The sequence below is a fragment of the Myotis myotis genome, unplaced genomic scaffold (assembly GCF_014108235.1).
Source record: "Myotis myotis isolate mMyoMyo1 unplaced genomic scaffold, mMyoMyo1.p scaffold_m19_p_9, whole genome shotgun sequence".
Classification (NCBI taxonomy): Eukaryota; Metazoa; Chordata; class Mammalia; order Chiroptera; family Vespertilionidae; genus Myotis; species Myotis myotis.
This window is the reverse complement of record NW_023416401.1, coordinates 53,911,548-53,925,864: the sequence shown is the minus strand read 5'-3', so window position 1 is coordinate 53,925,864 and position 14,317 is coordinate 53,911,548. Positions and strand designations below refer to the sequence as shown.

The following is a 14,317-nucleotide window of genomic DNA, read 5'->3' as shown; positions in this document are numbered from 1 at the left end:
CGTGAATTCTGTTAGATGCAGAAGAAAGGTGAAGAAACCCCATATTCTATCATTTGAAGCCATCTGCATCTTGCAAAATGCTTAGTAGGGAGAAACATTGGAAATTTAGGATCACTGATTGTTTTTGAAGTTGTGTATACTTATTTATATGTACTTTTTATGGAATTAAAACACTTCAGAATATGGTATAAGATATTGTCACCTACATAATGCTCAGTCACATACTGTAAACTCAAGATCTCTCATAATCTATCTCTCTGTTCAAAACCCTTTTTCAGTTAAAAAAAAAAAAGAAAGAAATCCAAAGTGGTTTACATTTTGAAAATATGCTTGAAAGAAAACATCACAGAAGTAATAATTACTTTATTGCTCTGCCTTTTATTTTGTAATTTTAGGCAAGGCACTGACGTTTCTTCTGCTGCAGCCGCCGAGCCCCAAGCTTCCTCCGCACAGTACCATCCGGAGAACAGCCATCGATCTGATTGGACGCGGGTTCACCGTGTGGGAGCCTTACATGGATGTGTCCGCCGTCCTCATGGGGCTGCTGGAACTCTGCGCTGACGCCGAGAAGCAGCTGGCCAAGTACGTGCTCCCTTCCAGTTAATGCGATTGCTTCTTGTTGTGTTTTGTTGCCAGCGATTACCCTTTATAAATTGTGTGTTTTTAGTAGAAAAATAAATAAATGTCTCAGTATATGAAATTTTGGATGTGGACAATGAAAGGGAAGTTTGTTCCTGTAATTTTAACACCAGTGGGATTTAGCATTGAGCCCATGAATGATCAGTCAGTAACAATTTTAAAATTGTTTATTAATAGTATAAACATCATTTATAAGGAAAACTGTATTTCCCAAATTGCTTTACTAATAGAATGTGTGACCAGATAGTTTGGGGCATTATTTCTTTGTACTCATTTTGATTTTTAAGTCGCCTTTATTGAGGTTTTACTTGCACACAGTAAAAGACCAGTCATAGGAGGTTGCAATGATCTAGGGAGCAATGATGACAGTAATGGAGTAGGAGGATGAGCTGAGGGACTTGCTAAAATGAACTAAATGGAAACACTTGGTCAGGAATGGCTAGGAGTGGGGGGGCGGGGGGGTGGGAGAGGGTAGTGTTGACTTGAGTATTCAGCCTCATGATTCCTGGAGGAAGCCCCCCCCCCACCCCCCTTTTGGTGATATAATGCTCATAACATTAAACTTGCCACTATAGTCATCTTAAAGCAATGATTCTGTGACATTAAGTGCATTCACAAGGTTATGCAGCCATCACTGCTATAAGTTCCCGTAGTAGTTGCTCCAAATGGAAACTCTGTATCCATTAAGCAACCACTCCCTATTCTCCCCACTCCCACCCAGTCCCTGGCAGTCACTAATGTTTTCTATCTATGAATGTGCCTATTCTGAAAATTTCATTTGAGTGGAATTATGCAATATGTGGCCTTTTGTGTCTGACTTCTTTCACTTAGCATCTTTCCAAGGTTCATTCATGTTGTAGCATGTATTAATAACTTCCTTTCTATAGTTGGATAATATTCCATTTAATGGATGTACCACATTTTGTTTTTATCCACTTATCTGTAGATGGACATTTGGGTTGTTTCTACCTTTTGGCTATTGTGAACAATGATGCTATGAACATTCATGCACAGGTATTGGTTTGAATACCTGTTTTCAATGGAATTGTTGAGTCATATGGTAATTCTATGTTTAAATTATTATTGAGGAACCACTATTTCCCACAGTGGCTGCACCGTTTTGCATTCCTACCAGCTATGCACAAGCGTTCCATTTTCTCTGCATCCTCACCACCACTTCTTTCTGTTTGTGAGCGTGAATGCCTAGTGGTAGGAATTCTGGAACTGTCCCACGATGTCCCTCTTAGTGTAAATGTGATCACCTCTTTGATCTTCTCAATGATTGGAGTTTCATTCTTATCATGGTTAATCCTTAACAAAAACCTCGGGTTCTCTGTCCTTTTATTCTTGGTTGCCTTTCTCAGACCCCAAGTTCTCTTCTGTTCCAGCATGCTTGGGACTGTAGTCTTTCTGACGCTGCTCTGGGCTCAGAAAGTGGGGACCAGACAGACAAGGGAAGCCTAGACTTGAAGGCTTGACTTTGTCTACAGACCGGACATGCCCAGCCCCAAATCCCAGGATTGATTGGTAGGAGGCAGGTATTTATTTCAAACACAGGCAGCTGTCCTCCCTATCACCTCATAGCTCCATGCTCCCCAGCTTCACCTGGGTGCCTCCCTGGCTGTATGCCCTTCAGCAAATTACTTCATCTCTTCTCTCAGTTCCAACTATACTTGGGGCTAAAGTACCTACTTCAGAAGGTTGCTATGAAACAAGTTTACATTTGCAAAGTGTTTAGAAGAGTATTAGCTAAAAGCTGAAATGCTACCTACCTGGTGGTAGTGCAGGGTCATTGTCCTGGTGCTCAGCAAATCAGGTCCTGCCCATCTCTAGAATGAACATGTCGACGTAGTGGGAGCCAACATAGTTTATGGATACTGACGGTCGGAAGGTTCTCGACTGACTTTAAGGATTCGGAGGAAATATGAGCCCTTGAGTTTGTGGCCATAGTAAGAGGCAGCTGGCCTTTGAGCAAAGCCCCAGAACGTGTTTCCAGCCTTTGCCCTCCCCTGGCTGTGGGTTCCATGCACACCCTCCAAAGAGCCCTGTGCTGGCTGCTGTGACCACAGCTCCCTGGGTGTCCTAGGAAGCCTTTCATACCTTTTGATTGTCTAAAATTTTACTTTGACTTAATATTTTTGATTATTTTCAAATCGGAACTAAACACAATTTCAAGAGTATTCACTCTTGTTTTGTTGCCTAGGAAGGGAAGTGGTAGGCCTTTCTTTACTTTAGGTTTTGTACTTAATATTTTATTTTTGGATACATTTACATGAAACTTTTATCAGCAAACATAAAGATGCACTTATGTTTTATCTACATGTAGTATGTATGCAGACACAAATACTATAGTTTTCCGGTAAGTAATTTACACCTTGCTATTTTATCCTTTTCTGTCATGAAGATTAGTATGACTCTATACACCGCTCCGAATAAATGAATGCATCAGCATTTAGCCTTGAGGAGTTCAATGTAATTTTCATCGTGATAAATTGCATAATAAGCAAGAAAATGTTTGCTTATTAATCTGAAACAAGATTTAGATTGAAAATGGCCTTTTCCACCCATGACGCACTTGGCACAGGCTGCAGGAGGACTGAGGGGAGAAGGGGGTTATGTGAGCACCTCATGCTCAGTCTCCTCTGCCGCCCTATGTACCTGCCTCACTGTGGACATGATTCCCGTGCTCAGCTGCCTGCTCGCGGCGGCAGGGTCGAGTTTGCTTCATTAAGAAGCGTTTGCTTTGTAAAATTTCAGTTGGTGTTTATTGACAAAGAAAGCACAGGCAGTGGTTTCCTCTTTCTTCCCATTCTTGTGAGTCCATGAGGGATGGGGTTTGGGGGAGGGGCCTGCTACCTAGTCTGGGGAGTGCATCTTATAGCTGTTTCCTTTTTCCTTCCTCTCCTGCATATGGACTCCTCTATCAGAGATGACTCCCGGGAGGTCTGCAAAAACTGTATATGGCTCAAGATGAATAGGGGGTTTTCCAGAATGAACAATGCCTTTATTTTAGAAATGTGACTTCGAATCTTCCATCTTTGAAATCAAAATCTCACCAGTTATTTTCTAATGTTTTCAAATATTTTGCACAATTTTAAACCATGTTTATTACCTAGCAGCTAATGCGTGGGAGGAACAGTGTTAGATAGTATACGTACATTGTTGTAAAGTTTCAGACAACAAAGACCCTGTCTCCAAGGCACTTGCAGTCTTACAGGAAAGGTAAGACCCGCCTGGACACAGCACGATATGAAGGGAGGACGAGAGGAAGGGGTCTGACGGTCAGAGCATGAGGAGACGGACAGCTGGGTGATCAGAAAGTGCGCAGAGAAGAGCTTCATGTGGGTGCTTATGAGGAGAGGAGGGGCAGGACAAGGACGTGCCAGTGGACAGAGATGGGACAGCACAGGTGTGCCTGGAAGATGCTGAGTAGTGAAAGTAAATGTTGCTTTTAACTAATTTTATCCATTTCTGGCAGAACTTAAACTGTGGCATGCTTCTGTCTAAACTCTAGCATGATTTCCTTCCTAGTTACCTCTGGGGAATAGAATTAGGGTGAGGGGAACATTGGTTTTTGCCTTTTACTTTATAAAAAGAGTGTTAGTGAGTTTCTTCCTTGCTTTAGCACCTGCCACAAGTTCTGTGCTACACAGTCCACAAGTGTTCCCATCTGAATAGAGGGAAGCTCAAGAAATAGGCATTATCATCCCCATTTCGCAGATGAGAAAAATATGAATCTTCTCTCTTCTTGTCCACAGTAAAATGCTGGGGTTCAAACTCAGGTCTCCCTGACTCTAAAAACCATGCCTTTACCAGGGTGCCACCTAGCATTCAAAATCTAATACCCACACCTTGGCTGGTGTGGCTCAGTCGGTTGGTCATTTTCCTGTGCACCAAAAGATTGTTGGTTCGATTCCCAGTATGGCACATGCTCAAGTTGTAGGTTTGATCCCCTGGTGGGGACATACAGGAGGCAGCAGATCAATGTTGTGCTCTCACAATGGTTTCTCTGTTCTCCCTTCCTCTCTCTCTAAAAACCAATAAACTGTTCTTAAACAACAAAAAAATCCAACACCCACAGAATTACAGACCAACCGAGTAGTTAATTAAAAACAACCTAATAAAAGGATGTAGAGTGGTCAGCTCAATGTACTTTTCAGGTTTTTAAGATATAGTTAATGAAATTATTTTCATTGAGAATTTTGTGCCTTCTAGAAGTTAAAAGCCTATTTAAATATGAGATAAGCTTCTTGACTGCTTTGGCTATGTGTTATGCCAAATATTGCATAGCTAATGTATAAGAATAAATATTCTCATTTATTCATAACTATCAAGTGATTTACATGCAATAAACATTTTAATAATGTCATAGAATTTTAGAGATGAAAATCTTCTTCAACAACATGTTACCCAGTATCCTCAATATGCCATTAATTAAAAATAAGGTTTAGAGAGATTAAGCAACTTGTCTGAGGCCACAATGGTACTGAGGCCACTATGGTACTCTAAGAGCTATGGCGATGACCTGGGTCTCCCGACTCCCACTTTGCTGTGCCCATACCATATAATTATGCCACCCTTTCTATGGCAACTGACCCACTGGCAGAAGCAGATGGGAGGGATTTTCTTAAGTGAATGATTATGGGGCAGCTCATTCATGATGCACTGTTTAATTCAAAACGGAGGCTGCACTTCATCGAAAGCATAGGTTGAGTGACCCTAGCTAGCTGTGGGGAAAATAGAAAAATGTACTATTATATTTCTTACAAATATAAAACTACCGTTGTATATATATTAGTAGCTCGCTGCCGCTTGCCTCAGCTGGCCACCCTGCCCACCGCTGCTTGTAGCTCTCTGCCGCTTGTAGCTCACTGCCCTGCCCTCTTGTAGCTCTCAGCAGCTTGTAGCTCAGCTCTCTGCCCTGCCCTCCTCGTGATCAGTCGTTACTGTCATAGTGTAACGACCATTTGCATATTACCTCTTTATTATATAGGAGGATATATTGGTAAAGTGTTAGAAACAGTATAAAATTCTACTTTATAAAGGAACGGAAAAGTCCTTGTGCTTTTGGCTAGACTTACATTGCTATGTGGTGTGGTGTGTGATTTTGATTTCATTTTCCTAGTTCATGTTGCAGGGCCTTTCCCTGAAAGGCAGCAGCAGAGTAAGGCTGGCCTGGCTGCTGAAGGGGGCGAGTCTCTCCCCTCACACACCCATGCCTGAGGGGTCTGAGTCAGTGCACAAGACCATTGCTTTTCTGGAATACTCAGTTTGCCAAACATTAAGATAGAAATGTGTACTCTCTGGAAGCTACTCATGCTTCACTAACACAGAGACAAGCACCATATGTTAGAAAGAGTCTCTTTAAACAAAATGGAGTTGGAGAAAAAGAGGTAGCATTTGAATTCTTTATCAAATGCCAACTGGGAGTAGAGAACGGAACACATCATATAAACACTAAGGTGCTTTAAAATTCTGTGTTCAAACTATTTTTCCTATTCAGCTTACTTTTATTTTTAATAGAAAATTTATAATCTGAGGAAACCATTAAACCAAATCATGTCAGCATAGTTTTATTTACGGTGAATGTATACAGCATATAGTACATAGGTCTGAAAAATAAGCATGTGTTGGAGGAATTGCCATCTTTGAGTTTAGGAAATTAATGTCACCTATGAATTATCAAATTAAGGTCCAATATGACAGAGAGAAGTTGAAGATTCCTTATTGCATTAAAGACAATTGTTAACACAGCTTCTTTACCAGGAAGGGTAAGCTGAATTCCCAGATGTTATGTAATTAAGTATGCATTTTCTAGATAATGTTAGTGTTTGTTTTTGATGGGGAGTGTTTTCAATGCCCTGTTATTGTTTGTCCTAGTCAGCGTGGGCTGCCATAACAAAATACCATAGACTTGGTGACTTGAACAAAAGAAATTTATTTCTCACAGTTCTGGAGGCTTAGAAGTCCAAGATCAAGATACTGGCAAAGCAGATTTCATGCTGAGGCCTCTACTCGGCTTCTGGGTGACTGCTCTGTGCTGTGTCCTCACGTGACTTCTTTGTGCTTGTGACTGGGGAGAGAGACCCAGCAAGCTATCCAGTGTCTTATAAGGGCACGAATCCCATCATGGGGACCCCACCCTCATGGCCTCATTTGCCCCCAATTACCTCCCAAAGGCCCATCTCTAAATACCATCACAGTAGAGTTTGGGGTTTCACAATATGAAATTTAAGGGGGACACAAGTATTTAGTCCACTGCACTGTTGAATGTGACTTGTGGGCTATTCAATGAAAGTTTAAGTATTTTTCCCCTGAATATTCCCTTACAGCATTCCTTTATTTGACAGATGGGCAAGTCTGACAATTGTAGGCAGTGACATTTAACTGAAGTGGTCTTATATGTAACTTTTAAAATGCTTTTACCACAATGAAATAAGGATTAGGGCAGGATTAACGAGCAGTCATGTAAGGAATGAGTGTAGACAGAGTGGGCCATTTTTCTATTCATGTTTTTATTTATAATATCTATCATCTCTGGTATTACATTTTGGATGTGTATACTGAAATGCTGAGTAAAATAGAGAGTGTGTCATATACTTTTTTAGAATAAAGACTGAAACCAAAGCCCCTACTTATAAGCCTGTATAACAAATGATATGCATCACAGCCAGATAAGCAGAATCCGATGAAAAGAATGAGTTCTCTGTGTACGTGCAGCTTCCAGAATGAGGCAGACACCCCTTTAATTTCAAGCTCCTAATAATATGATCCTTCTTCAGTTAGTTAGAATCTATCACACGCCATGCACTCCTGACTTTAAAGAGAACTACATGCAGAATTAGACTGTGCCCATTGGGACTACCAGATCAATTACTTTGACTTCATTGCCTGGTCAATTCAGTCAAATAACTGGCTTAAGTGATTTTTTTCTGCTGAATCTGCCAGGTAACTTCATTTAGTGCAGAACTATTGAGCTGCCACGTCGTCCAGGGCCTGTACTAGGCACGTTGGGGGGAGACACAGGATTAGAGGGTATGGTCCCAATGGGTACAGAGTTCACAGTACAAAATTTATAATGCCTGGCAGGATGGGAGTCAGGGCTAAGGGCCCAGAATAAACAGGTGTTGTTGTTGGTGGTTTATATTTCAACAGACGGTAATTGAGTACTGTAGCAATTGCAGAATACCGTGTGCGCCTCCAGGAGAACTGAACAAAGGGGAGGGAAGGGAGAAGGGGAAAAGCACTGGCAAAACACTACAATAGAAACGGGAACAGAATTTTAGGGACCGACCTTGAAATTAGCCTGCCTCAGGAGCACTAGTGTTGAAAAGACTAGTTATGAATTAGTGAAACTAGATTATGGAGGGCCTGGGGTCTCAAGCCAAGGAGTTTAAGATTTATCTTAGAGGCAGTAGGAGCCACTGGAAGCTTTTAAGCAGGTTAACTGTGGAATAAAGTTGGTGCTTTTGGAAGGTTGCCCTGGTAGTGGCACATTGATGGGGACCCAGAGGACAGAGACGAGGGTTGTCTTCTTCCCCGATGCCTGGGCAACTCCTCTCTGTCATCACACTCACTACCCTCCTGCTTTTACACTGTGGATGCTCTAAAGGTCACTGCAGAGCTCTGACCTAGAACACAGATCTGTCCACATTGTGCAAGCCTGTGCCCCAGCTGCCAGATGCTGATGGTGGGAATCGCTCAGGTGCACACATTGATGCCTCTACATTCAACTGTTCCAGCTTCCACTGAACTCAGTGGGCAGTGCTTATAATTTTAGGTCTCTGGTTGGCCTCCTTCCCATTTTTCTTTTCTTTTTTTAAAAAAAAAAAAAAATGTACTAGAGGCCTGTTGCATGAGATTCGTGCACTGGGGAGGGGGGAGGAGGAGGGTGGTCCCTCAACCTGGCCTGTACCCTCTCGCAGTCGAGGAGCCCTTGGGGAATGGCTGACTGCCCTCTTAGGCCTGCTTCTTGGGCTTAAGTCAGACATCCTTAGCACTGCTGCGGAGGTGGGAGAGGCTCCCACCACCGCCACTGCCTTAGCCAGCTGTGAGCCCGGCTTCTGGCTGAGCAGCGCTCCAGCTGCAGGAGTGCACTGACCACCAGGGGGCAGCTCCCGCATTGAGCGTCTGCCCCCTGGTGGTCAATGCGCATCATAGCGACAGGTCATCTGCTGTTCAGTCGATTTGCATATTCGTCTTTTATTATCCAAGATTTTTATTGATTTCAGAAAGGAAGGGAGAGGAGAGAGAGAGAGAGAGAAACATTAATAATGAGAGAGAATCATTGATCAGCTGCTTCCTGCACCCTTTTACTGGGGATCGAGCCCACAACCCGGGCATGTACCCTTGACTGGAATCAAACCCAGGACCCTTCAGTCTGCAGGCTGACACTCTATCCACATAGCCAAACCAGCTAGGTCCCCCATTTTTGTATAGCTTCTCTTCTGGACCCCACCACTCATCACCAAACTTAACCACTTCTCCTCCTAGATCTGCAAATTCGGGGGATCATTTGCTGAGATGGAGGAAGTTTTGTTGTGTGACTAGGCCTTTAACTTGAAGCCCATGGTCTGCTGTTCACTGATCTCATTTTCTTTTTGCTTTGTTTCTGGTTGTGGAGGCACCTTGGTCACAAGAAACATCTGCTGTATGTGTAATATAGATCAGATGAGGGCTCGGTGTTTTTGCATCTTGGAGCTCATGAAATCTTCTCATCAACCTTGTATCCCCGTTTTACAGACACTGTGCTTATTCAGACTAAGGTGGTCACAGGGCACAGCACTGAGGCAGGGAAAATAGCCACTTGCCACTGTATCATGAGCCTTGAAAGTCTATCAGCTGATCACCCCCACCCTTAGGTGTACACACACATATGCATATTCATTCATTCTCATTCTTTCTCTCTCCCCTCCACCCCAGACCCTTCTGTGCTTCCCCTAAATGTTCCTTCTCCATACAAGGAGGAGAAGGTGTGGAAGAGAGGACTTAGATGTGGGTGGTGAGTTTGCTGGGATCCTGTTTATGTGACTAGAACTCTGGCTTCCACCTCCGAGAGGTCACCTGCTATGACGCTTGTCCTGCAGAACCAAACCCCATCTCTTAGCACCTAAGGGAGCAGTACAGCCATGAGGAGGGCAGACAGGCACCCAGAGCCATGAAGTTCAGCAGGAGTACCACCTTCTTTATCACTGTATTTTCCTTGATACAACCTGGTTCTGTAGGCAGCCCCCTCACTAACATAGATACACAGGTTCAAATTCAGCCTGAGGTCTGTTGCCTAAGCTCCGTGGAGCAGTGGCACCTCTCCCCCACCTGTAAAGCCGGTCATGTGCACCCACATTTAGCACTTCATGTAGTTGAACTTGATCTTCCTGAGGACGTTTTGAATCCCAATCCTGGTATTTAATACAGTTGCTCTCACTGACAACTTTATATGCACACCAGTTGATAACCTTGCACCCTGTATCTTTATTCAAACCACCGTTGATACTGAATAAACAGCTGTAGTGCAAGTGTTGCCGCACACCACCAGAAACCTCTCTCAGGGGTGCAGTTGCCATTCACCCAAAGCCACTGAGTGAGTCATGTTACCAATCATCAATTCAGTGAACTCTAATATAATAAGCCCCTCCCCCCCTTTACTTCTCCAAAGGTCAGCTCTCCTGAAAGACATTCACTACCATCTTGGCTCTTCACAGAACTTCTCTGGACCTGATTTCTCCATGACATACTGACATCCCTCACTTTGTAGGGCTGTTTGGGGGCAGATACAAGATGATGTGTCATAATAGCATTATAAGCCTGACTTCAAACCTAGACCTTGGGTTCCGGGCCCAGATTCTTTCCTCTGTATCCGTCTTCCAGATGTGGGATGGGCTGCCTGGGAGACAGACTCTCCTTTTCCGTGGCTCACTGCTCAGCAGGGATGCTGCTAAGGGATCGTTTCCAACTCCAATATTCTATGATTTTTATTGATCTTATGAAACGTGATTTAGGTTTGTTCAGATTATTCAATTAACATACCATTTTTGTTTGTCTCAGCCTGTCAATATTATCAACACCTATTCATTCGCATTGATGAAAAAAGGAAACATAGAGAATTTGAACAGTTTAATGAGCATTTGAATGTCTTAAAACATGACTTAAAATATGATCTAAACTTTATAATTTTTAAACAATCTAGCCCCAGCACTACTCATAAAGTAAACATTTCTTTTGCTGAATTCTCAATATTAAAGTTTAATTCAGAGAAGAAACTCGCTAAGCTACCCCACCTTGCTCTCCTGTTGAGCATCTCTCCAGCCCCTACAGAAACTGCTGGCATCAAGATTTTCCATGGGCCGAAACCGGTTTGGCTCAGTGGATAGAGCGTCGGCCTGCGGACTGAAGGGTCCCGGGTTCGATTCCGGTCAGGGGCATGTACCTGGGTTGCGGGCACATCCCCGGTGGGGGATGTGCAGGAGGTGGCTGGTCGATGTTTCTCTCTCATCGATGTTTCTGACTCTCTATCTCTCTCTCTTCCTCTCTGTAAAAAATCAATAAAATATTAAAAAAAAAAAAAAGATTTTCCATGGGGGGGACGTGCCCCCCAATTCATTCCTTCTGTTGACTGTTCAATATGTGTGTTTTCCTTTCAGCTCACATCTTTCTTTTTAGTGGTAAACATCAAAGGAAGGTTCTCCATCCTCTCTCCTGTGAATTCCTGCTTTGACAGTTATACTCTCAAAGATTTAAGCAGCATAACAGTCACAAAGAAATTATAAGCAGAATTTTCTATAATCAATTTACTTTCTTTTAACAAAGACAAGAATGCCTGCATAATGCATCTTTATTTTCAACTAAAACTCAAAATGATTCTCAGAGCAATTACAGAAATACCGATAGACTTTTTGAGAATTTTTAGTCAACGTATCCTGTTTACACATGCAGCACACAGACTTCTTTAATTAGAGCAGGTCAGATCTTCTTATAATTTCATGTGGATATCTATAATAATAAAAGCGTAATATGCCAATTAGACCAGACAGCCAAACGACCTTCTGGATGTCCTTCCAGATGTCCTTCTTGACGAAGCCCCCATAGCGGGGGCCGAGGCAGAGGTGGTTAGGGGCTATTAGGCAGGCAGGCAGAGTGGTTAGGGGTGATCAGGCAGGAAAGCGAGTGTTTAGGGGCGATCAGGCAGGCAGGCAGAGTGGTTAGGGGCTATCAGGCAGGCAGGCGAGTGGTTAGGGGTGATTAGGCAGGCAGGCGAATTCGGGATTGGGCCTAAACTAGCAGTTGGACGTTCCCTGAGGGGTCCCGGATTGCGAGAGGTTGCAGGCCAGGCTGAGGGACTACCCCCTGCCCCTCTGCCCTGCGCATGAATTTCGTGCACCAGGCCTCTAGTTTAATATAAAAAGTATTTAACTAAAGAGACAAACTATTATCGGGTCTCTTATTGAATAACAAAATACACCTTGTATACAGTTAATGTGTGGATCACATGCTACATTTTAATTAAAAGTCTATACTTTCCATAGTACTCTGTATAAAAGAAGCTTTGAAACAGTGATATCATTTGTATGTTTTAGGGATGGCAAAAGAGTAGAAATAACATCACTCTTCTATCAGGACATTCTCACAGTTGCAAAAGGTTTATTTTATCATGTGCATATTCTTGTGTATAGCCTAGACAATGCCAGACTAAGTATCAGTTACTATAATATTTTTATTAATATGAATTAACTGTTGGCAAAGCATGCTGATTAGTGGTAGATTGTTTCTAAAGGTATTAAGTGTGGGATTAAACCAGCAGTACTAAGGATATTTTAAACTACAAATAATATACAAGCTAAAAATAATCTTGTCATTCTCAGTCCAATTTCATGGGCAGGAGTGAATTTTACTACCTTTCAGATCTGTGACCTTAAATATAGCCTTTTAATGTGGCCTCATAAACAAAATTACCTTTAACTTTTTTAAGGAAAGAAATGGAAAATTTCCGCAAAATGTTTGTTCTTGCCTTATTCTGAGCTTTGTGATATGTATTCAGAACTAGTTCTTGATAATTTGTTAACAAGGGGTTTGTAACACTTTGGACAGATGCACATACTGTTTTCAATCTTCACGGTTAATTATTCGATTTTGTATTTGATGCCAGAACACCCTGACTCCTAATCACTGCTCATTGTTGCAAGTCCATTATGTTCTAACTGTCTGAGTGCTCCCATTGACCTTGAACTGACATTATAAGCTGTGTCTAATCTTTTCAGTCTATATTTCTAATGCTTCTTTTCTTTTTTCCTTTTTTTCTGCTCCCTGTTTAGCATCACAATGGGGCTGCCTCTGAGCCCAGCAGCTGACTCCGCCCGCTCGGCCAGGCATGCCCTCTCCCTCATTGCCACTGCCAGACCACCCGCCTTCCTCACCACCATAGCCAAAGAGGTGAGTGGAACTTCAGGGCTCTGTCCTCGCATTTAGAGGGATTATTGGGCATTCTGAGCTGAGGGTCCGTATCCACAAATCATCCTGCCAGTTTGTTCTAGAACACTGCAAGTTAATAATTTTGTCCTGCAATGAATGCATCTGTACCTGTGGGCACACCAAATTCCACAGTGGCCCAGTCATTGCTCTCTGCTTTTCTATTCATTTCTGTTCTAGAAGTTCATTCACTTGGAAATATTTAACAATAATTATTCAATCTGATAGAGCAGGCTTATTCAAAATAAAATACAGGGCGGGACAAAAGTGTTACAGTTGGGAGTACATGGAACACATGGTTTATTCTTAAATTATTATTTATTAATGATGGCATTATTTTCCATATGAACAACTGTAAACTTACTTTTTCCCACCCTGTATATTAAAGGCCTTTACATTTTTCAAGTGTATCTACCTGTAATCAAAACCAGACGTCTAATTTCACATTGGCTCTCCAACTGTAAGCAAAAATGTAAGCCATAAACTTGCTAATTGTTTTTCCTATTACATGTCACAAATAAAGACTTGAATACCAATTGATTCCCACATTCTTAGTTCCAACTAATTGCCCACATCTAACTGGGGAACTAGTGAGGAACAATGGACCAATTATAGGATCTTCCCATAGGCCTCAGCAGTGGGAGGACAGGAAAGGATGATGGCTCCTAAGTGTCTTAAAGGTCTATTCCGTTTCAGCCTGAGGAATGTGCAGACTCCGTGTTTGTGGGGTATGGGCCCTGTCTGAGTTGTTTTTCCTGTAGCTGAGATGAGTTTTTAAAATACTAAATAAACACTTCTGAGTCTGCTCTGATAACCTGGAACCTATTGGGCCTGTGTCTTCCCCAGGGCCATCCAGAATAGGCACGCAGCAAATAACTGTGACATGAAGGCAGCTAGAAGGGAGGAAGGGAGGTCCTAACAGTGGGCTTTATGGGTTTTTAAGAAGCAGTGGAACTTTGAATTCATAGCTAAGATAAATTTGAAGACTTAAAGGTGTGTGTTTTTCTAATAGTACACAGTGTTAAAGTGACAGATGTCTTTAAAATATACATATATGTATGTATGCGTTTATATCTCTTATAGATGTGATATATTTGTATAACGTGTATGTATGTAAAAATGAACAGACTTAGGGAATTATTTTTACGAGTTTTTCTCATCAGTGGAATATGCACAGGTAGTAATATTGAATATGCTGCATAAGCCTTACCTCAGT

General features: G+C 42.3%; 1 protein-coding gene across 10 annotated transcripts in view; it reads left to right on the top strand.

Moving 5' to 3' along the window:
• Positions 1-14,317, top strand: part of WDR7 (WD repeat domain 7) — a 305,323-nt gene that overhangs the window by 213,476 nt on the left and 77,530 nt on the right. For all 10 annotated transcript variants that reach the window (XM_036321172.1, XM_036321173.1, XM_036321168.1 and 7 more), the window contains 2 exons: positions 396-582; positions 12,948-13,065. In XM_036321172.1, the coding sequence (XP_036177065.1) occupies positions 396-582; positions 12,948-13,065 (305 nt within the window). The remainder of the gene's footprint in view (positions 1-395; positions 583-12,947; positions 13,066-14,317) is intronic.